Source organism: Ranitomeya imitator, chromosome 3, assembly GCF_032444005.1.
Source record: "Ranitomeya imitator isolate aRanImi1 chromosome 3, aRanImi1.pri, whole genome shotgun sequence".
In the NCBI taxonomy this organism is placed as follows: Eukaryota; Metazoa; Chordata; class Amphibia; order Anura; family Dendrobatidae; genus Ranitomeya; species Ranitomeya imitator.
Window position 1 is genome coordinate 553,677,266 of NC_091284.1, and position 27,673 is coordinate 553,704,938.

General features: G+C 41.4%; 1 protein-coding gene across 1 annotated transcript in view; it reads left to right on the forward strand.

Moving 5' to 3' along the window:
- Nucleotides 1-27,673, forward strand: part of LOC138670505 (RH-like protein) — a 188,180-nt gene that overhangs the window by 95,933 nt on the left and 64,574 nt on the right. The window contains exons 4-5 of the mRNA XM_069757911.1: nt 4,721-4,874; nt 11,130-11,296. Coding sequence (XP_069614012.1) covers nt 4,721-4,874; nt 11,130-11,296 — 321 coding nt within the window. The remainder of the gene's footprint in view (nt 1-4,720; nt 4,875-11,129; nt 11,297-27,673) is intronic.

Sequence of the window (27,673 nt, forward strand, 5' to 3'; positions counted from 1 at the left end):
GGAGGGGGAGCGTAATGCTCCCACTCTCATCAATGTAGCCAGCTGTATTGGCATCTAGCGGATATAGTTGAACTTGCGATGATGGTGGCGAGGGACCAGTGCTAGCACTACTGCTCAGGGGCCACATAGCAGCCAGGTGGCAGTGAAGGGAGATCGATTCTCACTGCTCTGCTGCAGAGTGTAACTGTATGGGCGTGCTGTGCATGCCGATTCAATTACAGTAGTGTAGCTCCAGGTGGGCCCCCTCAGTGCGTGGGGCCTGGGGTGACCGTCCCTTCTGCCCCCCCAGTAGCTACGCTACTGCATATAAGGTAATAACTGCTCTGGGTGTGACAGGCACTGCCTCCAGAGTTTGTTTTCCCACATAGCATTAGCCTTTTTAGCTTAATTAATTGCTCAATATCTGATTTTCTTGCGTTATGTTACACAGACAGTGAGTTATCAATCAAGCTAAAGAGGACTATTGAATAGAAGATGGTTCTAAGTTGGGTGTTGCCATCTACAGCAGGGGTGTCAAACTGCATTCCTCGAGGGCCGCAAACCATGCGTGTTTTCAAGATCTCCTTAGCATTGCACAAGGTGCTGCAATCATTATGTGTGTAGGTGATTAAATTATCACCTGTGCAGTACAAGGAAATCCTGAAAACATGACCTGTTTGCAGCCCTCAAGGAATGCAGTTTGACACCCCTGATCTACAGTATTCATACAGGGGATGTAAACGTTTGGGCACCCCTTGTCAAAATGACTGTTATTGTGAACAGTTAAGCAAGTTGAAGATTAAATAATCTCTAATCGGGCTAAAATTAAAGATAACACATTTCCTTTGTATTTTAGGCAAAAAAAATAAAATATATATTGTCATATTTTACATTTTAAAATTACAAAAAGGAAAATGGGCCAATACAAAAGTTTGGACTCCGTTGGAGATTTATATGCTCAGATAAATTTGACCTAGGTTTCAGACCTTAATTAGCATGTTAGGTTATGACTTGTTCACTATCATCATTAGGGAAGGTCAGGCGGTGCAAATTTCCCAGCTTTATAAAAATAAAAATCCAGCCTCCTCCAAAAAAAGGTAGCCATGGGTTTTTATAAGCAGCTGTCTAGCACTCTGAAAATGAAAATGATGGAGGCCCACGAAGCAGGAGAAGGCTATAAGACGATAGTAAAGTGTTTTCAAGTTGCCTTTCCTCAGTTCAAAATGCAATTAAGAAATGGCAGTTAAGTTAAGTCGAGAAAAGTTCTGGAAAACCAAGCAAAATTTCAGTGAGATCTGCTCGTAGAATTGTTAAAGAGGCAAATCAGAACCCCTGCTTGACTGCAAAAAACCTTAAGAAAGATTTAGCAGACTCTGGAGCTGTGGTACATTCTTCTACTCTTCAGAGACACCTGCACAAGTATGGCCTTCATGAAAGAGTCATGAAAAGAAAGCCTCACCTGCTTCTGCACCATAAAAGTCAGCATCAGAAGTTTGCAAAAGATCATCTAAGCAAGCCTGATGTATTTTGGAAACAAGTCCTGTGGACCAATGAGGTGAATATAGAACTCTTTGGCCACAATGATCAAAAAGGTATGTGTGAAGAAAAAAGGGCACAGAATTTCAGGAAAAGAACAACTTGCCAACTATTAATCATGGGGGTGCATCAATCATGATTTGGGGTTATGTTGCAGCAAATGGCATGGGGAACATTTCATGGATAGAGGGAAGAATGAGTTCATTGAAATTTCAACAAATTCTTGATGCAAACATAATATCATCTGTAAAAAAAAGCTGAAGTTGAATGAAAAAAGAATGGCTTCTACAAATGGATAATGATCCTAAACACATATCAAAATCCACAATAGACTACCTCAAAAGGTGCAAACTGAAGGTTTTACAATTGCTCTCTCAATCCTCTCATCTGAAAATCATTGAAAATCTGTGGCTAGACCTCAGAATAGCAGTGCATGCAAGACGACCGAGGAATCTCACAGAAATGGGAACATTTTCAAAATAAGAATGGATGAAAATCCCTCAAACAAGAATTGAAAGACTATTGGCTGGCCACAAAAAACGTTTACAAGGTGTGATAATTTCAAAAGGGGGTCATACTAGGTACTAACCATGCAGGGCGCCCAAACTTTTGCATGAGCCCATATTTCTTTTTTTAATTTTTAAAATGTAAAAGATTTAAATATTTTTTTTGCCTAAAAAACAAAGGAAATGTGTCATCTTAACTTTAGCCCTTTTAGTGATCATTTAATCTTCAACTTTCTTAAATATTCACAATAACATAAATTTTGACCAGGGGTGGCCATCCTTAAAACTGTAATGTTACACACAAAAAATCAGCATTGTACATTATTATTTCTAGTTTACTCTTTTTATTGTGTTTGATGCACAATCGCATTCCGCCCGCGCCCAATAACTAGCTAAATGCCGCCATCAAGTGCTGACAGCGGCATTTAACTAGCGCGCGCGGCCGGAAGTGCTCACACCGCTAACCCCGTCACATGATCGGGGGTCAGCGGTGCATTGCCATAACAACCAGAAATCTCCTTGAGACCTCTATGGTTGTTGATGGCCGATTGCTTTGAGCGCCATCCTGTGGTCGGCGTTCAAATCAACCCTGCATTTCTGCTACATAGAGGTGATCTGTGTTTCACCTGTTGTGAATTCTGTGGCCAAGCTCCCTCCTGTGGTCGTGAGTGGTACTGCGGCTGGTTCTGTCTATAAGCTTCCTTTGGTGGATGAGAGTGGTACTGCGGCTTCTGAGTTTCCTTCCTCAGGTGATGAGGTTAAGTCGTTAGGTTCTGCTCTATTTAACTCCACCTGGTGCTTTGATCCTGGCTTCCAGTCAATGTTCTAGTATTGGTCTTGCTTCCTCCTGGATCGTTCCTATGGCCTCTCTATCCTGCATAAGCTAAGTTCTGCTTGTGTTATTTTTGTTTGCAATATTTTCTGTCCAGCTTGCTATATTGGTTTTTCTTGCTTGCTGGAAGCTCTGAGACGCAGAGGGAGCACCTCCGTACCGTTAGTCGGTGCGGAGGGTTTTTTTGCCCCTCTGCGTGGTTGTTTGTAGGTTTTTGTGTTGACCGCAAAGCTATCTTTCCTATCCTCGGTCTATTCAGTAAGTCGGGCCTCACTTTGCTATATCTATTTCATCTCTGTGTTTGTATTTCATCTTTACTCACAGTCATTATATGTGGGGGGCTGCCTTTTCCTTTGGGGAATTTCTCTGAGGCAAGGTAGGCTTATTTTTCTATCTTCAGGGCTAGTTAGTTTCTCAGGCTGTGCCGAGTTGCATAGGGAGCGTTAGGCGCAATCCACGGCTACCTCTAGTGTGGTGTGTTAGGATTAGGAATTGCGGTCAGCAGAGTTTCCACGTCTCAGAGCTCGTCCTATGTTTTTGGTAAATGTCAGGTCACCTTGTGTGCTCTGAACTTCAAGGTCCATTGTGGTTCTGAATTACCTGTTCATAACATTCACCCCTATGTAGCAGAGGCGATCGAGTTGTGCATGCTTCTAGTCTCCTATGGAGGCTATTGAAGCATGCCAAAATAAAAAAAAAAAAGTGTTTAAAAATATAAAAAAAATAAAAAATATATAAAAGTTCAAATCACCCCCCTTTTGCCCCAATCAAAATAAAACAATTAAAAAAAAATCTAACATACACATATTTGGTATCGTCGCGATCAGAATCGCCCGATCTATCAATAAAAACGAAGGATTAACCTGACTGCTAAATGGCGTAGCGAGAAAAAAATCAAAACGCCAAAATTACGTTTTATTGGTCTCTGCGACATTGCATTAAAATGCAATAACGGGCGATCAAAAGAACGTATCTACACCAAAATGGTATCATTAAAAACGCCAGCTCGGCACGCAAAAAATAAGCCCTCACCTGACCCCAGATCATGAAAATTGGAGATGCTACGGGTATCGGAAAATCGTGCATTTTTTTTTTTAGCAAACTTTGGAATTTTTTTTTCACCACTTAGAAAAAAAATAACCTAGACATGTTAGGTGTCTATGAACTCGTAATGACCTGGAGAATCATAATGGCAGGTTAGTTTTAGCATTTGGTGAACCTAGCAAAAAAGCCAAACAAAAAACAAGTGTGAGATTGCACTTTTTTTTGCAATTTCATCACACTTGGAATTTTTTTCCCGTTCTCTGTTACATGGCATGGTAAAACCAATGGTATTGTTCAAAAGTACATCTCGTCCAGCAGAAAATAAGCCCTCACATGGCCATATTGACGGAAAAATAAAAAAGTTATGGCTCTGGGAAGGAGGGGAGTGAAAAACGAAAATGAAAAAACGGAAAAAGCTCCGGGGGTGAAAGGGTTAAAGATATGGCTTTACATGTGATTCATAGAGGGGTAAAATTGCACGGTGATCACAAGATGTTATCCTTTCTATACACCCTAAAATCTTGATTGCTTTTGCGGCTGCTGCTTGATACCAAGTGCTTCTATTTAGCTTTCTTGTAACCAATATATCCAAGTCCTGTTCTTTAGTCTCACTCTCTAGTATATTTCCATTTAATGTACATGCAGCAACATGATTGCCCTGCCCTAAGTACGTTATTCTACATTTAGCAATACTATATACTTCCATGTTTTTGACCATGCAGACATCTTATCTAGATTGTTCTTTAATATTGTGCAGTCTAGCTCATTCATAGTTCATAATTCATTTTATTCATTAAGTTTATGTTTGCTTTGTACTTTCCAGATGACTAATCATACTACTATGATGCATGGCCACATTTTTGGGGCATATTTTGGGCTTGCCGTGTCATGGACAATGATACTTCCTCTAACTGGAAAAAAAGCCAGTGAAGAGAATGAGAAATTGACACCATTCTCAGAATTATTTTCCATTTTGGGTAGGTGAGAACTTAATTACTGTCTCATTAAAGTCGAAAATATCAAATAAAGATGTGTTATATCAGTTGTAATTACTCTATGGAAGATTACTTCATGGTACAGTAAAATAAGATTAAAAAAATGACAGCAAACCATCTAACCACAATTCAATGTACTATAATACTTGAAATTATTTCTTATAGTTTTTATTGTTCGTGTCCGGGGGGAATTGTTTTTTCAGAATATTCATTCTTCTGTGTTAATACACAGGTTCTTAAATAGCGTATTCATGAATTCTGTAATAATATGAATCAATCTTGTTTGTTGACCTTATATTGTAATTTTTTATGAACATAATAGGTTTAAAGGTAACCTGTCAACCCCAAAATGGAAGGTGACCTAAGCCCACCATCATCAGGGGCTTATCTACAGCATTCTGTCCCGCTGCGGTGGTCCAGTCCGGGGCCGCCCATCTTCTTACGATGACGTCCTCTTCTTGTCTTCACGCCGCAGCTCCGGCACAGGCATACTTTGTCTGCCCTGTTGAGGGCAGAGCAAAGTACTGCAGTGCGTAGGCGCCGGGAAAGGTCAGAGAGGCCCAGCGCCTGCGCACTGCAGTACTTTGCTCTGCCTTCAACAGGGCAGATAAAGTACGCCTGCGCCGGAGCCGCAGCGTGAAGACAAGAAAAGGACGTCATCTGATGAAGATGGAAGGCCCCAGACCGGACCGCGACGCCCATCGGACCGGACCGCAGCGGGGAAAACCTCTTTAAGCTACTGAATGTGTAATAGCCATACCATAAACTCATAGCCCCCGATTCATTATAGCAATTTCACAAGAATTGTGTTGAAAATGTAATTAAAATGTTTGTGCATTTCAGAGTTGAGCAAAATCTTTGTGAATGTTCGCGTTTATATGCCAGTTTCTCCCAGTCAAAACTTCACAGCTCATCTAATTTGTGATGAGTTGATCTGTGCCTTACCCTAAAAATCTTATTCCTCTCCTGGACTGAAGTAAGATTAGTGACGAGGAGCACGCCACTTGCTCCTGATACATTAAGAAGCATGCACCTCTTAATAGCTTCCCACGGTCACCATTTTCAGCTTTTTTTTCATTTTCGCTTTTTCATCCCCTTCTTCAAAGAGCCATAACTGTTTTATTTTTTCCGCCAATATAGCTGTGTGAGGGCTTGTTTTTTGAGAGACAATTTGTACTTTTGAGTGACACCAGTCATTTTTTCATGTGATGCACTGGGAAGCGGGATACAATCCAAGTGCGTTGAGATGTCAAAAAAGTGCAATTTCACAATTGATATTTTTTTTACCGTGTTCATTATGTGGTAAAACTTACCTGGCAATATGATTCTTCAGGTCAGTATGGGTACACAGATACCAAACATGCATAGTTTTTTTTTAAGTGGTGAAAAAAAATTCGGAAATGCATAAAAAAAAACACATTTTCTTGTGTTGTCATAATTTTAGACTCGTAACGTTTTCATTTTTGGGGATATTAGGCTGTGTGAGGGCTAATTTTTTTTGCGCCCTGAGCAGACATTTTTAATGATACCATGTTGGGGTAGATACAATGTTTTGATCACCTCTTATTGCATTTTATTGCAATATTGCGGTGGCAAAAAAAACCCATAATTCTGGCGTTTCAATTATTTTTCTCATAACGTTTTTTATTGGTCAGATGAAATTATTTTATATTTTGATATATGGAATTCAATAGTTCCCTTAGAGGACTTGAAGCTGCAATCGTCTGATCACTTCAAGTACATAGCAGAGGCGTAGCTAAGGTTTTGTTCCAGGAGGGGCAAAACTTCTGAGTGGGCCATAACCAAGTAACGCTGATTACAACTACAGTTGAGCTCAAAAGTTTACATACTCTGGCAGAATTTTTGCTTTCTTGGCCTTTTTTCAGGGAGTATGAATGATAACACCAAAACTTTTTCTCTACTCACGGTTAGTGGTTGGGTGAAGCCATTTATTGTCAAACTACTGTGTTTTCTCCTTTTTAAATTATAATGACAATCCAAAACATCCAATTGACCCTGATCAAAAGTTCACATACCCTGGTGATTTTGGCCTGATAATATGCACAGAACTTTACACAAATTTGTTTGTATGGCTACTAATGGTAACATTCTCAGCTGTGACCTGTTTGCTTGTAATCAGTGTGAGTGTGTGCGCATATAAGCTGAGTGAGGTTCTGGGATCCAGACAGGCTCTTGCATCCTTCATCCAGCCACGGACATTCCTGGATTGTGAATCATGGGGAAAGCAAAAGAATGGTCAAGGGATCTACGGGGAAAGGTACTTGAACTGTATAAAACAGTAAAGGGATACAAAAAGATATCCAAGGAATTGATAATGCCAGTCCTCAGCGTTCAAACTGTACCAGCCCTGCATGTAATAGATGACAGTACAGTTATTGATAGTGACTTACAGGTGACGTTATTTTGGTGGAGTCATTCATTTTTCCTGTCTTTTCTATCTGGCTAGACAGAGACGACAACTTCTCCAGCCACAACTCAGCTCCAGAGATTACAAAGACGCATTGTTCACATTTCCTGCACTGTTCCCATCTATTCCCAACTGCACAAACTACTCATCCTGCTGATACCCTAATACTGAGCCGCTGATGCCGTATGTGTTCCTATTACTGCACCCACTGTGTAGTACTGTGTGCCCTCTAAATGGTAAAACAAGCCTCTAGAATATAGTAATGCCGTTGGCAAGTGCCCTAGAAAACAATGCCCACATTTTGACACCTAGAAAGTAATAATGTCCTCTGTGTGACCCTTTGACTGTCACAATAGCCTGAGTTCTCCTGTAACAATAAGTGCCCACTTAACATTTAATAATGTCCCAAGTCTCCTCCCTGCATAACTCCTCTCTACACAGTTTGATGGCTCCAACACTCTTTGATGGCCCCCACAATGTACAAAGACCCCACATTATCTCCCACACTGCAACATTGCCCCCATTACTGTTATGCCCACTCTGTATGATGATCCCTTAAATAGCTTCCATATAATATAATGTACCAGATAACCCTCAATATTGTATAATGTACTCCCTAGGGGACTCTATATAGTATAATACACTCCGCCTAGGCCTCCATATAGTATAATGCACTACTCATGGGCCTTCATATAGTATAATGCTCTTCTATATATAGAGTAGAAAGTACTCTCCACAGGCCTCTATACAGTATAATGCACTTACCATAGGCAGACTCTATATAGTATAATGCACTCCACATAGGCACACTCTATATAGTATAATGACCTCCCCATAGACAGACTATATAGCATAATGCAGCACCATAGGCAGACTCTATATAGTATAATGCACTCCCTATAGGCAAACTCTATACAGTATAATTCACTCTCCATTGGCCTTTATATAGTACTAGACTGTGGCCCGATTCTAACGCATCGGGTATTCTAGAATATGCATGTCCCCGTAGTATATGGACAATGATGATTCCAGAATTCGCGGCAGACTGTGCCCGTCGCTGATTGGTCGAGGCAACCTTTATGACATCATCGTTGCCATGGCAACCATTATGACATCATCGTCGCTGTGCCCGTCTCTGATTGATCAGAGGCGCGGGATTTCTACGTCGATACTGTGCCCGTCGCTGATTCGTCGATACGTCCTTTATGACATCATCGTCACTGTGCCTGTCGCTGATTGGTCGAGGCCTGGCGGCCTCGACCAATCAGAGGCGCGGGATTTCTACGTCGATACTGTGCCCGTCTCTGATTGGTCGAGGCCGCCAGGGCCAGAGATGTGGGATTTCCAGGACAGACAGACAGACAGAAAGACAGACAGACAGAAAGACAGACAGACGGAAAAACCCTTAGACAATTATATATATAGATAATGACCCCCACAGGCAGACTATATACAGTATAATGCACTCCCTATAGGAAGACCCTATATGGTATAATGCACCCTCTTAGGCAGATTCTATATAGTATAATTCACCCCATATGCATATATAGTGAAATGTACTCCCTATATGCATAAATATGGTATAATGCACCCCCATAGGCCTCTATACTATAATGCATTTCCCATAGGCCTCTATAGAATATTATGCACTCCCCATAGACTGACTCTATATAGTATAATGCATTCCTCATAGGCCTCCATATACTATAATACACACCCATAGGCCTCCATATAGTATAATGCACTTCCCATAAGTAGCCTCTATATAGTATTATGCACCCCAATAGGCCCACTCTATGTAATATAATGTACTCCCTGTAGGCAGACTCTATATAGCATAATGCACTCCCCATAGTCAAACTCTATCTATATATATAATTGTCTAAGGGTTTTTCCGTCTGTCTGTCCTGGAAATCCCGCGTCTCTGATTGGTCGAGGCCGCCAGGCCTTGACCAATCAGCGACGGGCACAGCGATGATGATGTCATAAAGGACGTAGACATCCCGCGTCTGATTGATCGAGGCCGCCAGGCCTCGACCAATCAGCAACGAGCACAGTATCGACGTAGATGTCATAATGGTTGCCATGGCGACGATGATGTCATAAAGGTTGCCTTGACCAATCAGCGACGGGCACAGTCTGCCGCGAATTCTGGAATCATCATTGTCCATATACTACGGGGACATGCATATTCTAGAATACCCGATGCGTTAGAATCGGGCCACAATCTAGTATAATATAATATACCATCACAGGCAGACTATATATAGTTTAATGCACCCCGAAAGGCCTCTACAGTATAGAACACCCCATAGAAGACCCCATAGAAGGCAACAAACACCTGGTTGGATCCAGGAAAAAAAGGGTTTGTTGCCTTCTCATTACTGGTAAACGCTGCTTTCTATACCTAACGGGCTCTTGCGGTGATGTTTATTCACTAGCACAAATATTTTACTAATAGCAGCTCTCTGCCATCATATGTATTGATAAAATTGGCTACTTACACTGGGGGATGCCCACTCTTTTGCTATCCTTATGCACTTTACTGAATTTTGTACATTGTATGCACACTGTTTGATGCATTGTTAATAAAATAAAATATTACTGTTTTAACCTATATACTCCTCTATTCTCCTCTTTTGGTTTGAGCTGATATTAATAGCCTGGGAAGCTCCATGAATATTACCCCCTTCCCATGCTATAAATATCTGCTCCCAGTCGCTGGCTTTCTCTCTACTGTTTTTTTCCAATAAATAAACATTCATTAATTAAATACATGTCCAGTAATTTGCACACACACTGTACTAATTGTATTTGTCACTGACATCTATATATCTACCTATTTTTTATGTATTAACTGTATGTAATCCATCTTTTCTATTCTGTCGGCTCCTGCAGTGATTTTACAGAAGCTGACAGATGAATTACCGGCTTTTATTCCATCTACTGTATCTTTCAGTTCAATATAAATACATATATATATATATATATATATATCTCTGTGTGTGTTACTGCTGACATGTGTATATATGCATTCTATGTGTATATTTCTATTCTATCTATTCTATTCTAACCTGTCAGTTTGATTTTACTGTACACCACACATGAATTAAAGGCTTTTCAAAGGACACGGTGCATAAAAAAACTCACAGCACTCGCATGGTGTGAGTGCTGTGCGTTTTTTTCTTGCATCCATTGACTTGCATTGGCGAGTCTCGTCTGACATGCGCAGCAAATCGCAGCATGTTGCTATTTTTTTCTCAGTCCGATTTTAGCAGAGAAAAAAAATCGCAGATGAGATGTCACCCATTGAATAACATTGGTCCGAGTGCAATCCGATTTTTTATCGGATTACATTCGTCCGTTTTTCTCGAGCCCTTATTCGAATTATAAGCATACATAATATTTGGTAATAATAATGACAATAGACTATGTAGAGAACACTAGAGAGATCAAAAATAGTGAAATAAATTAATGAAATAAGTGAAGAATAGTGAAATAAATGAAAAAAGTAATGTCTATAGCTTCAGTATAATTTATGAAGCAGCCCATTCATCTGACCACCTGATTTCTTACATTTTCCACTGTTCTACTTCTTCATCCCAACTTTTCCCATCGGTACTCATCTTTTGAGTAAAAGTGAATATATGATGTCATTACAAATTTGGACTTACAGAGATCCATGGGCCTAGGTGTATAAGAAGTTGATTAAACTACTGAGAAAAAAACTATTTCTCTGCGATGCTGCAATGACTGGTTCTATTCGTCATTATATTGCTTTGTCAAATATTCTTTTCTATATTCTGCAGGAACTCTCTTCCTATGGATGTTCTGGCCATCTTATAATTCTTTAATGCTGGTGAATCAGTACCAGTTAAGAAATGCTATCTACAGTACTTTTTTTGCTCTAGCCACAAGCACTGTAACAGTGTTTTCCATATCATCGCTCCTGAACCAGAAGGGAAAATTTAAAATGGTAAGTAATATTTACTTTTATGCATATTATACAGCTATACTCTATTATACTGATATATCAATACTGTAAAACACAGTAACTAGTCCTCAAAACTGTGATTTGTAATTTTGCTTTCCCCTCATGTGGCAGAGTGACCCGTGGCCCCCTTAGTAACTTGAGCATGGGTGCCACTGTAAAATGACAAACTACTCAAAGTTGGCTTCCACTGTCAGCCTGTACACTATCCACTTGGCTTGGTAGGCAGCATTGTATCCGCAGAGTAGCAGCTTATTTTTTTAGGTTTTTTCTTTACACATTTTCTGAATGGGATAATTAATTTTATATTTTCATAGACCGGGCAGAAGCAGCAAAACCAAATATGTTTATTTATTTATTTTTTAATTGAGAAATAGGGGTAATATTTGAATCTTGATATGTTTTATATATATATGTTATAACTTTTTTTATTATTGTTTGTTTTTTTTCGTTTAGATTTGTTCCTTTAGAGCAGAGGCGGTCAGTTAATTTTTTCGAGCTGTCACATGAGAGTTTGTGACTGTTATGGAGGGCCGAACCGTAAACTGAAATTTATTCTGTTTAATATTAATAACTTATTATTATTTTATATTGCAATTAATTTTATATCGAGCAGAATTAAGTATGTTGACTCACTTCTACTGATAATACATGTTACAATGGGGCTTATGACATATTCTTATCAGAAGCACCTACGGTAATCAAAACCATATAGCTGACTGCCTTTAATAAAGTTTGTAAAAAGCAGTAAATCATACTTCCCCAGCTCTTCAGCCCTTGCTCCCCCCACACAATATGTTGCCCTCTCAACCTTATTACACAGTCTGATAGCTCCCAAGTCCTTCAAGCAGTATGATCCAACCAAGTATAATGTATAGGTGCATCTCACAAAATTAGAATATCATCAAAAAGTTAATTTATTTCAGTTCTTCAATCCAAAAAGTGAAACTCATATATTATATAGAGTCATTACAAACAGAGTGATCTATTTCAAGTGTTTATTTCTGTTAATGTTGATGATTATAGCTTACAGCCAGTGAAAACCCAAAAGTCATTATCTCAGTAAATTAGAATACTTTATAACACCAGCTTGAAAAAAATTATTTTAAAATCCGAAATGTTGGCCTACTGAAATATATATTCAGCAAAGGAATTCAATACTTGGTTGGGGCTCCTTTTGCATCAATTAGGCTGGTTTCACATTAGCGTATCTGTGCTCAGTGTATGATCCGCATAGATCCGCATGCGTCATGCGAACATATCTTTAAAGGGAACCTGTCACCCCGTTTTTGAGATTGAGCTATAAATACTGTTAAATAGGGCCTGCGCTGTGTGTTCCTATAGTGTATGTAGTGTACCCCGATTCCCCATGTATGCTGAGAAATAACTTACCAAAGTCGCCGTTTTCGCCTGTCAATCAGGCTGGTCAGGTCGGGAGGGCGTGGTGACATCGCTGGTTCTTCCTCAGCTTTACGTTGGTGGCGTAGTGGCGTAGTGGTGAAGACACAGCGCGCGATCTGCGCTGTCATCCCTTTCGTCGGTGGGGGCGGCCATCTTCCTGGGGCCGCGCGTGCGCAGATCAAGTGCTCTGCTGCACGGGGCTTCAGGAAAATGGCCGCGGGATGCCGCGCGTGCGCATTAGAGATCGCGGCGGCCATTTTCCCAAAGCCGAGTTTGCATCTCGGCTTTGGGAAAATGGCCGCCGCGATCTCTAATGCGCACGCGCGGCATCCCGCGGCCATTTTCCTGAAGCCCCGTGCAGCAGAGCACTCGATCTGCGCACGCGCGGCCCCAGGAAGATGGCCGCCCCCACTGACGAAAGGGATGACAGCGCAGATCGCGCGCTGTGTCTTCACCACTACGCCACTACGCCACCAACGTAAAGCTGAGGAAGAACCAGAGATGTCACCACGCCCTCCCGACCTGACCAGCCTGATTGACAGGCGAAAACGGCGACTTTGGTAAGTTATTTCTCAGCATACATGGGGAATCGGGGTACACTACATACACTATAGGAACACACAGCGGAGGCCCTATTTAACAGTATTTATAGCTCAATCTCAAAAAATGGGGTGACAGGTTCCCTTTAACATGGTGTACGCAGGGACACGCGTTTGCATGCGTTCACATGCGGATGCATACGCATGGGTCATTTCGTGGTGTGCGGTGAACGCAGCATGTTGCATTTTTTGAGGCGTCAAATATTGTGCAATCATGTGTATGCGGATACAAACGTTTTATTTCAATCAATAGTTAAAAACAACACTTTAATAAGACAAAAGGATAAGAAGTTGTGAAGACACTGTGCAAACTATGTACGGACCAGCCTACGGATAAATGGCGCTCTTGGGCTTATGTGAAAAAAAGAACATATAGATATACAGTGAAAAAAGGTAAATCTACGGTGGGAAAAAAGCCCTACCTACTGTTAATGTATCTGTACCTATATGGCTTAGATGAGGGTTGTAAAAAGGCCTGAATAAAGTTACACGACCCCTTGATAAAGCTGCACACGAAACGCGCGTTGGGGAACCGGTCCACGCCAACGGAGATAATGTGCCTACGCCACTGTGCGATTTAACCCTTGGGTCTTTTTTTGATTGGTCAATTTAACCCCTTGATTTCCTATTAAGCTGCACTTGCACCTTACACACTACTTATCTTACTCCTGTGAGTATTGTTACCACACTCGGCCGTAACTTTATTCAGGCCTTTTTACAACCCTCATCTAAGCCATATAGGTACAGATACATTAACAGTAGGTAGGGCTTTTTTCCCACTGTAGATTTATCTTTTTTCTCTGTATATCTATATGTTCTCTTTTTTTCACATAAGCCCAAGAGCGCCATTTATCCGTAGGCTGGTCCGTACATAGTTTGCACAGTGTCTTCGCAACTTCTTATCCTTTTGTCTTATTAAAGTGTTGTTTTTAACTATTGATTGAAATAAAACGTTTGTATTTTAAGGCTATAGCTTTTTTCGCTTTTTTGGATGTGTATACTTTTCATGAGCTGCCTGAACCTAGGCATGACATAATTCTGAGATCATGTGTATGCGGATGATTGCGGATGAGTGCATCAAAACAACGCATTACTGTCTATGGGAACTCATTGTTATGCAAGGACATGTTCAGGAACTGGTTTCAGCCATGCCTAAAACAAAGGGGTATAAAAGGGGGTGAGGACACAGCAATTTCATTACTCTCAATACTCTCAAGATTTTGGATGTAAGTATAGAAGCTTTGAAAATATCTGTCTGTCTTTGCAGTCTGTACTCTGTACTAATTATTTTTCTGTTCCTTGTAGAATTGTTTGGTGCTCTGGTCCCAGACTGCCAGCCTTTTGCTACCGTCCTGTTGCTTCCTTCCTAGTGCTGCTTTCCTGGTGCTGTCTTCCTGGTGCTGCCTTCCTGGTGCTGCCTTTCTGGTGCTGCCGTGCTGGTGCTGCCTTCCTGGTGCTGCCATCCTGGTGCTGCCGTCCTGGTGCTGTCTTCCTTGTGCTGCCATCCTGGAGCTGTCTTCCTGGTGCTGCCTTCCTTGTGCTGCTGTCTTGCTTGTGCTGCCGTCCTGGAGCTGCCTTCCTGGTGCTGCTTTCCTGGTGCTGCCTTCCTTGTGCTGCCTTCCTGGTGCTGCTGTTCTGGTGCTGCCGTCCTGGTGCTGCCTTCCTGGTGCTGCCATCCTGGTGCTGCCTTCCTGGTGCTGCCATCCTGGTGCTGCCATCCTGGGGCTGCCTTCCTGGGGCTGCAGTCCTGGTGCTGTAATGCTGTCCCTGTTCTGTGCTGTCTGACTGCTGTCTTGTTGGACTACTGCCTGTAATTTATGTATTGGTGTCCATTGTGGTTTTTTTTTTGCTTACATTGTGTTTAGCTCTTAGCAAGTTTAATTTTTCTTATCTGATCTTTTCTCTAGTGTTTCACTTGACTGCTGCCTGCTATTCCAACATGTTCTCCAGTGAAGCTTCCGTGAGTGGACATGACAAGGATTATGTAATCACATTTGATATACTGATTGGTATGTATTGACTGGCAATACTACACATGTGGTAAATCATGTATGTTCTTTACAGGTACCTTCCAGTGCGGAACAGCAGGAGCAGTTGAGTGGAAATGAATCTTGCTAGGGTCATCGGCCTCAAGTTTCTGAGGAGGAAAGACGGAGTGTAAGTAGTCGTTATCAGAGTTGTAATTGAATTTGTTTTCAGCTTTACATACAATTTTTTTAACTACTGTATATCTATAGGTTCCAAAACGTGAGGAAGGCAAACCAGACATTGCTAGCCCCCCCCCTCCCCCCCGCAGAGGGACAACAAAATATAGCGGGGGTCTCATGGCCTCATAGACCCTAATAGGGCTTTCTATTGGCCATTTCTATTAGAAAGGTCAGGGAAGAGTCTAGCTGAGGTGAGCTATTTTTAGAAGTTCTGGTTTTGACGGGTTTTTACTGGATGCTTTGGCGCCTCTTTCAATGGTTTTCATTGGCGGTTAGTGTTTTTGGCGGTCTTTTTCGAATTATAAAAGCTGCTGCTCTGAGGATTTTATTCATTTCATCGGCGCTGAAGGAACAAGAAGAGACCTACCCTGAGGATGGAGTCCCTCCTTCAGCAGCTTCTAGCAAGAGCCAGTGGCGAGGATGGAGTCGACTGGCTGAAGCACTGCCTGGCTATAAAACCATCCTCTGGAACAGAGCCCGCAGTCACAGCCGCCGTGTCAGGAGGTCCCGGCCCAGCTGAATCCCATTGCCTCGTTGAGGTCCAGGAGACGGAAGACGCCTTTCTCTCCTTCGGCGTCTCCCGTGACATCCAGCCACAACATGAGAGAGGAGAACAGGAAGTCTCGGCGCCTTCCCCAGAAGTCTCGCAGCCCGACACATCAGCTGTTGCGTCGGGGAGGTCTTTCGGTCATTGCAGCCGTAAAAGCGTTGCAGTAATTTCGGCTCAAAGCAGCTCGGCGGCAGCAGCGGCTCCTCAGAACATTGGAACATCATCGGGACCCGCAGTCATCGCAGCCTTAAGAGGACGAAGACGTGCCGTTATCCGCAGCTGTACGCACGAGCTTGCCCAACTTGGAGGGCTTGAGCTCCGGCTGCGCGAAGGACCGGAGGACCAGCGATCAGATCAAGGGGTGAGACTTTAAGTGTGCCACTGTCTGTCCCACATACTCAATTGAGAGATATAGTTAAAAATGTGTTAGCGGAAGCATTAGGGGAAGCTGTTGGCCCCCGTTCCAATTTACATTGTCGCAACACTTCACCCATGGAAAATTCTTTAGGTAGCATTACACCTATTAATCCGTTCAAAGAAGCTCTTACTTGTGAGCTATCTCCGTTAGGATTCCATCTGAGCCCATCCATTAAAGAGCTGATGTGGAATAATCATTATGTCGACATTTTTTCTTTACTGCCACGTAAAGATCAGCTGATTAAGTCCGAAAAGAAGGACGATAAAGCTGAGGTTGAAGATGCTAAATGGGGTAATGTTAAATCTTTTAACAACTGGGTGCAAGCTTTTTCAATTTTTGCTGCAGTTTTGGGTGAAAAATCTCCCCATCTCTGCAGCAAATTGTTTCAGCACTTAGACATAATTTTGGAGGCTTACCGTAACTTCGGCGGCTACGCCTGGCTGAATTACGATGAAGCCTTTAGACACAAATTATCTGTGCACCCGGAGTTACATTGGGAGGTCAAAGATATTGGCCTATGGATCAATTTGATGCTCCCGCAGAGGAACACCATTAGCAGACAGCCTCCAAGTAATAGCAATAAAAGGGGAGTCTGTTGCGCTTACAATTAGTCATTTTGGAAGTGGAACAGCAACTGCAGATTCCACCACGAATGTTCATTTTGCGGGAACTCTCATCCTATGGGAAAATGTTTTAAAAAGCAAGCAGCTCAGCAGTCATCCATCGAAGAGCCTAATTCAAAAAGCTCAGACTCCAGTGATCTTTGAAAACATGGTCCCCTGGTTAAACAAATATCCAGACAAGGAGAGCAGTAAACTTCTGTTTAATGGATTTTATGAAGGTTTTTTCATCCCTCAATTTAAAGGGGTTGGCCGCACTTTGGTTGACAATCTTCCCTCCTTAAAGGTTCACATGGATGTCGCCAGGGATAAAATCTTTAATGAAATTGAGTTAGGTAGAGTGTTGGGCCCATTTTTATCCCCCTCGTTTGTTAATTTTCGCATATCTCCTTTAGGTATTGTTCCAAAGAAAGATTCTGGTTCTTTTAGATTAATTCATCACTTATCATACCCGGTTGGCCTATCTTTGAATGACGAAGTAGATAAGGCTTTATGCTCTGTATCTTATTTGTCATTCGATAATGCTGTGGATTTACTTAGGAAGTTTCGCAGGAATGCGTTAATGGCTAAATCAGACATTAAATTTGCTTTTAGATTTCTTCCTGTTCACCCTGACAGTTTCATTTCTTTAGGTTTTTACTTTGATTGTTGTTTCTTTTTTGATAGATGCTTACCAATGGGTTTTTCTTTATCTTGTTTTTATTTTGAAAGCTTTTCTTCTATTTTACATTGGGTTTTGCAATTTAAGTCTAATCATTCAGGTATCCTGCATTATTTGGATGACTTTCTTTTTATTGGTCCTGACAGTTCTTCAATTTGTGGTGACACTCTTAACAGCTTTATTCAATTGTGCAGCAATTTGGGTGTACCAATCGCTCATGAAAAAAAACGGTTGGTCCATCAAAATGCAATGAGTTTTTGGGTATTACCCTCGATTCTCAGAAAATGGAATCCAGGCTCCCTGACGATAAAATTTGCAGATTGCGCCACGGAGGCTAATTCTGGTTGCGGCATTCTATTTTATTCTCATTGGGTCTCTGTCCCTTGGCCCGAGAGCTGGGTGTTTAAGCAAATAACTCTCAATTCTGCGGTTTTGGAACTTTTTTCTATTTTTCTGGTGCTTGATTTATGGGGCTCGTCTATGATGAACTCTAGAATTTCATTATTTTCCACTAATCAGGCGGTGGTTTTTTTTCCATTAATACTTTATCGTCAAAAAATGGATGGGCAGCGAAAATTTTAAGGCAAATAGTTTTGACATGCTTGAATTGTAATATTTGGCTGAAGGCGAATTTGGGTAAAAGCAAATTAGTTGTAGTAGCTGATTCATTATGTACTCGTCAGTGGATGAATTTTTATCAACAGGTGCCCAACGCGGACACAGAGGTGACCTTCTTACCCACTTCGGTCTGGGACAAAATTTAAATTTAAGTGCCTATTTTATTGAACATTCCCTTGGAATCATCCCTTGGAAGATCATGGGCCGATTACTCGGCTGCATGGAATAATTAGAATAATTTTTGCAATTTACATGGTTTTGATTTTTATTCTGCTAACCCTGTCTCAGCTTTGAATTTTGCAGAATTTATGGTCTCTAAAGGTCTATCTTATTCCGCCATAGCTAAGTGCTTTGCAGGTGTTTAGTTCTTTTTAAAGCTTTCTGGCAAAACCGCATTAACTAGCCTTTTTCTGGTGAAACAGCTCTTGAAAAGCTTTTAAAAGAATAATTTTTTTCCTGATGCGAGACAACCTATTTCTCTTTCATTATTAAGGGATTTGTGCTCTTGTTTGATTCATGTTTGTTTGAATTCTGATGAAGCTTGTTTGTTTAGCTCAATTTTCTCACTTTCCTTTTTTGCTGCACTTCGCATTAGCGAAGTGGTTTCCGCTAAGAAATCTGAACCCTCCGGGCTAATGATTGCAGATATCCAGATACATGATTCTTTTATTGTTCTATTTATAAGGAAATCCAAAACAGATCAGATGGGCAGGGGTGCCAGGCTGAAAATTCAATCTATCTTTGACCCTATTATTTGCCCAGTGGTTAACTTGTCTAGGTGGTTAATTATTAGGCCCAGGGTTCAGGGCCCTTTATTTGTTCATGCTAACCTCACTCCAGTTACCGTAATTCAATTTAACTTTATTCTTAAGAAATGCTTGAGCTTTTTAGGCAAAGAGAACCTGAGAATTACATCGCATTCTTTTAGAATTGGAGCAGCCACTGAAGCAGCTAGGGCTGGGCTGTCAGATTCCGGGATAAAGAAATTGGGAAGATGGGAATCAAAAAGGTTCAAATTGTATGTGCGACATGACTTATATGATTATTAATTGTTGGTTTTCTTTGAGGTCCACTAGTTATTTGGATCGTTGGGCATTCCTTTATCTTCCGGGCCCAGAAGAGGGCTAGCCAACGGTCTTACACTGAAAATGTATCTTTTAATCCCCTTGATGTACAGGTTTTTTGGCATGGATTTCGTGGTATGAAGTGGTCCGCGCTTGTCTCTGTAATGGAAAGTTGTTTAATTAATGTTAGCAGCGGGTTAATCAGCGTGATGTCCACAATGAGCAACAGAGAATGTTCATTTATTAAGAATCAAGAATATCCAGCATTACAACATGAGAACAGGATCAATCTGGTTTCTGAGAGAGAGAGAGAGAGAGATCTGCTGTGAGTCCTTCTGCTTCAGCTACACACAAGAAATGTGCTCACAGGGAAGGGGGAGGAGGAACATCCTGTCTGTAAACGAGGACTCCCTTTTTATTTTTTTTAACTTTGTTGACATGTCAACAATATGCATGCAGATATATAAATCACATCATATTAAGCAAACAATAGTTGTTGCAATACATACAGCTCAATATGCATTAGGCCAACACCCCCCACTCAACAACTACTTATTCTGTCAGTCCCATAGTGGTTCTCAATTCTTGGAACCTAGGTCATGGCAATGGCTTGGTCAAAATATCAGCTAACATTTTATCAGTTTCACAATAAACAAATTGAATTATGCCACGATCTATTAAATCACATAGATGATGACATCTGACTTCGATGTGCTTAGTTCTAGCACTGATCTTTTCACTGCATGCAAGTTTAATGCATCCTTGGTTGTCCTCATATATCACCGTTGGCTGAGATAACGGTTTACCAAGATCATCCATCAGTTGTCTTAGCCAAATGATCTCTTGACTTGCATAGGCTGCGGATACATACTCAGCTTCTGTAGATGACAAAGCAACAGATACTTGTTTTCTACTAGACCAGGAGATTGAAATTGTTGTTGTTGCTTCATCTGGACTACTGGCATAATGTCATAAAACTTGGGTGACACGAAGTTTTCATCAAACACTACATCTTTACTTATTGTGACCTTGTTTGTCTCTGGGTGTAAAATTCTATAACCTTTCTGGGTTTCACTGTAGCCTACCAGGATGCCTTCCTTGGCATGAGATTCCCTCTTAGTTCGTTTTTCTTTGGGAACATGTGCAAATGCTTTACTTCCGAAAATCCTTATGTGTTGTAGTTTTGGTTTTGTACCATTCCATTGCTCAAATGGAGTTTTCTCTGTTGCTTTACTTGGTAGTCTGTTCTGAAGATAACAAACCATCATAATAGCTTCACCCCAATATACTGTAGGCAAATTAGCATCAAATAACATACTCCTTGCGCTTTCACAGAGTGTCCGGTTCCTTCTTTCTGCTACACCATTTTTCTCAGGGTTGTATGGTACAGTAGTTTGAAATATTATTCCATTTTTCTTTAAAATGCTCTGTGTTTAATTACTTGTATACTCAGTTCCATTATCTGCACGTAAAGTTTTTGGCATTCTTCCAAACTTGTTGTGTACTTCAGCTAGATATATTCCAAGTTTCTGTGGAACTTCATTTTTGCTGTGAAGTAAATAGACAACTGTATATCTTGAATTGTCATCAATAAATGTAAGAAAATATCTCTTCTTTCCAGGGGTCTGAGTACGCATTGGACCATAGATATCCGTGTGTACTAAATCTAGTGGTTGTTCTGTTCTTGTAGTACTTTTCTTAGGAAAGGCCTTTCTGGACATTTTCCCTTTGATACAGCTGGAACACCTCATTGTCTGATTACATGAATCAATTGTAATATTATCAGCTAATTGTTCTTGAAATAACTTTCTTATTGCTTCTGGGTCTCTATGCGCAAGCCGCCTGTGCCATACATGAATACAGTTCTTGTGCAGTTCTTGCTTAGCTGTGCATACACACTCTTTACATTGCAACTGATACAGTTCATCTCTGATTTTTCCTTTTGCTAATGTGTGACCCTCCTTTGAGATGATGCAGCTATAAATGTAACTTCATTACCTTGTTTTGTGAGCTTTTTCACAGATAATAGATTACTAAATGCTGCAAGAGGAGGCATCGCCCGGCGCGCACAGGTCCAAGGTGACGGCTGTGCTGCATCTGATTGGGAGGGAAAGACCCGACTCCGGGAACATTTCACGGTATGAGGGGGCACATCTTATAAACGTTTATTTCAGCATGTGCAGGCATCATAACTAAAAGAGCCACCTTGTCAGAATGCAGCATTTGTGCTGCATAAGGTGGCTCTTTTAGTTACAAACGCCTGAGGGGGGTGACAGGTTCCCTTTAAAATTATTTTTTTCATTTTTTTCCCTCTTCACAGTGAAGAGAATAAAAGTCCATTGGCATTCAATGAAGGATCGCTTCAATAAGGACATGAGAGAAGAGATATGAGTTAGAAGTGGTTCTGCTCCAACAATCCGAAAATATAAGTACCATCGTCTGCTTTTGTTTCTGAGGCCTGCGGTTACTCAGCAAACGTGAGTATCTTTTGTGTTGTCTTACTATTATTTAAACTTTTTTTATTTTTTTTACTAATATTTTTCATTTATTTTGCACACAGAACCTGGAGCCACACCACACAACCTGGATCGTCCTCTGTTGGAGGGCCCCTTATCTTATCGACCAGCCAACGTACAGGCCCAATCCCAATCATCAGGTAATGGAAAAACACTGTATGCACAACCTGAGAAGGTGCTCAAGTAGGGCCCACACCATACATGTATAATAAAGAGAACTTGGCACTCAACTTCTAGAATATTTTTTGATTTTTTTTAATGCAGCCAGAAAATAATATAGACGTTTCGGCCTCACTGGCCTTCATCAGTAACTATAAGTGAAAAAAATATATACAAAATATGATTGACAATGCAAATGTCTTATCAAAGAAATTACAACAAAAACGTATAAAATAAATAAAGTATATACATAATTGGGCAATCTAGGGAGACAAGGAATAATCTAGGCATAGGGTCATGTCAGAATTGAACAATCAGATCCGTTTAATGTGGCATGAAACTACTAATAAATTGCACAAAATGAAAATGTTATAAACAAATGACAATATAATATCTGGTAGAAAAGATGAGAACGAGACATACCGGACTGCAATATAATGGTTAATCACGTTCATTGCGATAATAGGAATGACACCATAGTCTATAAAGTTAAATAAGCAGAAGTAGGAACACCAGTCCTACTGACTGCCATTGGTCCTAGCTAAGAGTTAGTCCCGCCCTTTCCTCACTTATGCCAGTGCTCCTCACATGTTCACTCACAGCTGACGAGTGGTGGATACCGCTTCACTGATGACTGCACGCTGGCACCCCCAACCACTCAGGTGAGCTTTTGAACCCCTTCCATACCGCAATTTTTACCTGCACTGGTTTGGACCAAATTGTATGGCTAATCATTTTCTTTACTAGATACTATCTTATACCGGCTCCATGCCCAACGCCTAGTGCCTGATCAGACACACTTCAAGTGGTAGGCCACTTTTTTTTCCATATATAACCTGGTGTTCTTACTTCTGCTTATTTAGCTTTATAGACTATGGTGTCACTCCTATTATCGCACTGAACGCGATTAACCATTATACTGCAGTCCGGTATGTCTCTTTCTCATCTTTTCTACCAGATATTATATTCCCATTTGTTTATAACATTTTAATTTTGTGCAATTTAATGGTAGTTTCATGCCACATAACACGGATCTGATTGTTCAATTCTGACATGACCGTATGTCTAGATTATTCTTTGTCTCTCTAGATTGCCCAATCAGGTGTATACTTTATTTTATTTTTTTTATGTTTTAGTTGTAATTTCTTTGATGAGACATTTTCATTGTCAATCATATTTTGTATACAGTATATTTTTTTCACTTATAGTTACTGATGAAGGCCGAAACGTCTATATTTTCTGTCTGCATTAAAAAAATCCAAAAATATTCTAGAAGTTGAGTGCCAAGTTCTCTTTATTATAAAATCCAAATCATCCACCAGCGATGGAGCAACCAGGCAGGCTTCACAGGCTGGGGAACAGGCCGCCGGTCCATCTGGTTTTCCTCTCTCCCAGCCCTCTGCCACTACTTTACTTGGGTCTTCTCACCAGCGGCAGAGGGCCTTGAAAAGGACAGTCATGCCCGAGTTTATTCACTTAAGCTTGGTCTTCCAGGATGAGATGAATGCCATTGTAGAAAGACTGGATAGTGGGTTCACTCAGGTGAACACAATTTTCCATGAAGTCCACAGATGCCTTAACCGCCTGGAAGCTGACCATAATAGACCAGCGCAACATTATTTTTCAGCTATAGAATGGGGCGTGTCGGAAAACCTTAGTCCTGAACTCCAGCTGTGCGTGATGAAGGTCTGTCAGGCTGCTTACACCGAGGCACTGCAGTGGTCCCGATATCAGCAGCAGGCACAAACTTCTTTCCCTACAGGTCAACAAGCTCCAACACAGCATCAGTGGCAGAATCCACCAGTACCTTTCTAAACATCGCAAGGACTTGGATAACAGTCTCCTCAGCAAGTGGCCTATCCACCACCACCACCGCTGGACATTATGACTGTTCCTATATTACCCAGCTACACCATGCAACCAAGTGCAGGAGCCCAGCCATCAACTTCCACCACGCAGTCGAGTTCACAAGCCCAGCCTTCAACTTCCACCACGCAGCCGCGTTCAGCACCCCAGGAACAGGAAAAAAAACGGAGAGGAACCAGCAAAACGAAGGCCAGGAAAAGAAAAGTAGCAAGGAAACATTAGCCACCCCTCCACCCTCACTTCTGAATGTGTCTTCGTTTTCAAGTCTGTCCACACCTTCCCTTGGTTCTGTCCCATCCAATGTGTCAATCCCTTCCAACTAATATTCCACTCCTAATGTGTCCTCTTCCCCCAATGTGTCCTCTGTCAATGTTTCTGACCAAATCCTCCAATTGACTGCCACTTGCCCCGTAACAATTTCCCCAACCACTCCTAGCCTACCAACACAGCCCGACACCCCCCAGGTTCACAATGTAACTCCCTCCCGCAGACCCCAAAAGTAAACCCATTATTTTCCTTTTTTTATTTATTTGTTAAATTTCAAATAGTTTTTATTTTTGCTATTAAAAATTCTTTGGTTTCACAATATCTGTCTCCCGGTGTTTTCTTTATCTCTTTATTTAAACATGTGTGTATTGTTGAGTGAAGTATTAATGGGTGTTACAGTCAAGGTGTTTATTAGTAAAGTTACAGTCAAGGTGTTAGTATTAAAGTCAGCAAACAGTACAGGTACATAACATTACAGGTACATTTTACTTAGCGGCTTAAACCATTTTGTCTTGCTATGCCACACATCCAATATTTGAAATAAAGTAGGCAGCAAATTTATCCCTCCTTTGGGAAACTTCCACTGTAGGCCTCAGAGGATTAGCTTGGTAATCCTGCAATGTGGTATTAACAAGTTCGTCAAGTTCTAATTGTTGTCGCTCTTTCCCCAGGATGTAATTGTGCATAATAACACATGCTTTCACAACCTCATCAATTGTCTCTATTTTAAGATTGATAGCTCTACCCAAAATGCGCCATTTAGATACCAGCAATCCAAAGGCACACGCCAGAGTTTTTCGTGCCCTTGTCAGTAGGTAGTTGTAAAATCTTCATTTTCCAGCCAGAGTTCAGTTGTGGGTTGGGGGAGGAATTATTCATGCAGAACGTCACATAAAGCACGGCAGGTGTCTCCAACAATACCAGAAAGGGTGGACACTCCAATGCGGAATTGAAAATACAGTATAGAGATGATAAGGTCTCTCCGGTAGCCAGGATTCTGGGGAACAGAAAATGTGAAAAAAAAATCAGTACATGGCTTTAAGAACAAAAATATTAATGACAGGTGTTTCTTTTTCAAAATTACGTACATTAGGGTCACCAACAGATGTTCTTCAGCAGGAATTGCTCGTGTGTTCTGCCTGGTGATGGATCCTTGGACACGTAGCAGCAATTCAGCCAAGCTCTGTTCCGACATTCTCATGTACTCAAAAACATCTCCGGGTTTTCACGCAGCTCAGTGTACAACGAGAGGTAGGCTCGCATGCATTTTTGCATGTGTTTGTGCATGCAGATGATACGCTGCGTACACAAATGCTAATGTAAACCTAGCCTCACTGCATCAATGCAGCATAGCATGTAGGCAATCAGCCTGTGGCATTGCTATGTGTTATCGAAGCCCAGGTTGCTTTGATAGCACCCATCAGTTCATCTGCATTGTGTTGTCTGATATCTCTCATCTTCCTCTTGTCAATACCCCATAGATTCTGTATGGGGATGGGGTTAAGGTCATACGAGTTTGCTAGCCAATCAAGCACAGTGATACTGTTGTTTTTAAACCAGGTGTTTCTACTTTTGGCAGTGTGGACAGGTGCCAAGTCCTGGTGGAGAATGAAATTTCCATCTCCAAAAAACTTGTCAGCAGAGGGAAGTATGAAGTGCTCTAAAATTCCCTGCTAGATGGCTGCGCTGACTTTGGTCTTGATAAAACACAGTGTACCTATATTAACAGATGACATAGCTCCCCAAACCATCACTGATTGTGGAAACTTCACACTAGACCTCAAGAAGCTTGGATTGTCTGCCTCTCCACTCTTCATCCAGACTCTGGGACCTTGATTTCCAAGGTCTAGTGTAAAGAATCCACAATCAGTGATGGTTTGGGGAGTCATAGTCATGTCACCTGCTGGTGTAAGTCCACTGTGTTTTATCAAGACCAAAGTCAGCACAGCTCTCTGCCAGGAAATTTTAAAGCACTTCATGCTTGCTTCTGCCAACAAGCATTTTGGAGATGTAAATTTCATTCTCCAGCAGGACTTGGCACCTGTCCACACTATCAAAAGTACCAATTCTTGGTTTAAACAACAGTATCACTGTGCTTGATTGGCCAGCAAACTTGTCTGACCTTAACCCCATAGAGAATCAATAGGATGTTGTCAAGAGGAAGATGAGAGACACCAGAACCAACAATGCAGAAGAGCTGAAGGCTGGTATCAAAGCAACCTGGTCTTCTATAACACTTGAGCAGTGCAACAGACTGATCGCCTCCATGTCACACCACATTGATACAGTAATTGATGCAAAAGGAGCCCCGACCAAGTATTGAGTGTGCCCGACCAAGTATTGAGTGCATTTACTGAACATACATTTCAGTAGGCCAACATTTTGGATTTTAAAATAACTTTTTCAAGCTGGTGTTATAAAGTATTCTAATTTACTGAGATAATGACTTTTGGGTTGTCATTGGCTGTAAGCCATAATCATCAACATTAACAGAAATAAACACTTGAAATAGATTACTCTGTATTGACTCTATATAATATGAGTTTCACTTTTTGTAATGAATAAATTAACTTTTTGATGATATTCAAATTTTGTGATTCACCTGTACCTACAGCTAGGGTTGAGCGAAACGGGTCGTTCATTTTCAAAAGTCGCCGACTTTTGGCAAAGTCGGGTTTCATGAAACCCGATCCGACCCCTGTGCGGGGTCGGCCATGCGGTACGCGACTTTCGCGCCAAAGTCGCGTTTCAATGACGCGAAAAGCGCCATTTCTCAGCCAATGAAGGTAAACGCAGAGTGTGGGCAGCGTGATGACATAGGTCCTGGTCCCCACCATCTTAGAGAAGGGCATTGCAGTGATTGGCTTGCTGTCTGCGGCGTCACAGGGGCTATAAAGGGGAGTTCCCGCCGACCGCCATGTTACTGCTGCTGATCTGAGCTTAGGGAGAGGTTGCTGCCGCTTCGTCAGAAGCAGGGATAGCGTTAGGCAGGGTCCATTAACCACCAAACCGCTTGTGCTGTAGCGATTTCCACTGCCCAACACCACCTTCGGTGTGCAGGGACAGTGGAAGCTACATTTTTTTTATTTTTTCCCCCTCAGCGCTGTAGCTCATTGGGCTGCCCTAGAAGGCTCCCTGATAGCTGCATTGCTGTGTGTACGCCGCTGTGCAAACCAACTGCTTTTTTCAAAGCACAAATCCTCTTGTTCCTTCCTTTCTGCACAGCTATCTTTTTGGTTTGTACACACTTTTTATTTAATTTGTGCATCAGTCCACTCCTTATTGCTGCCTGCCATACCTGGCTGAGATTACTGCAGGGAGATAGTAATTGAAGGACACTCCCTGTTTTTTTTTTTTTTTTTGTGGGAGATTAAGATTGACATTTCTGCTAGAGTGCCATCCCTGTCTGTGTCATC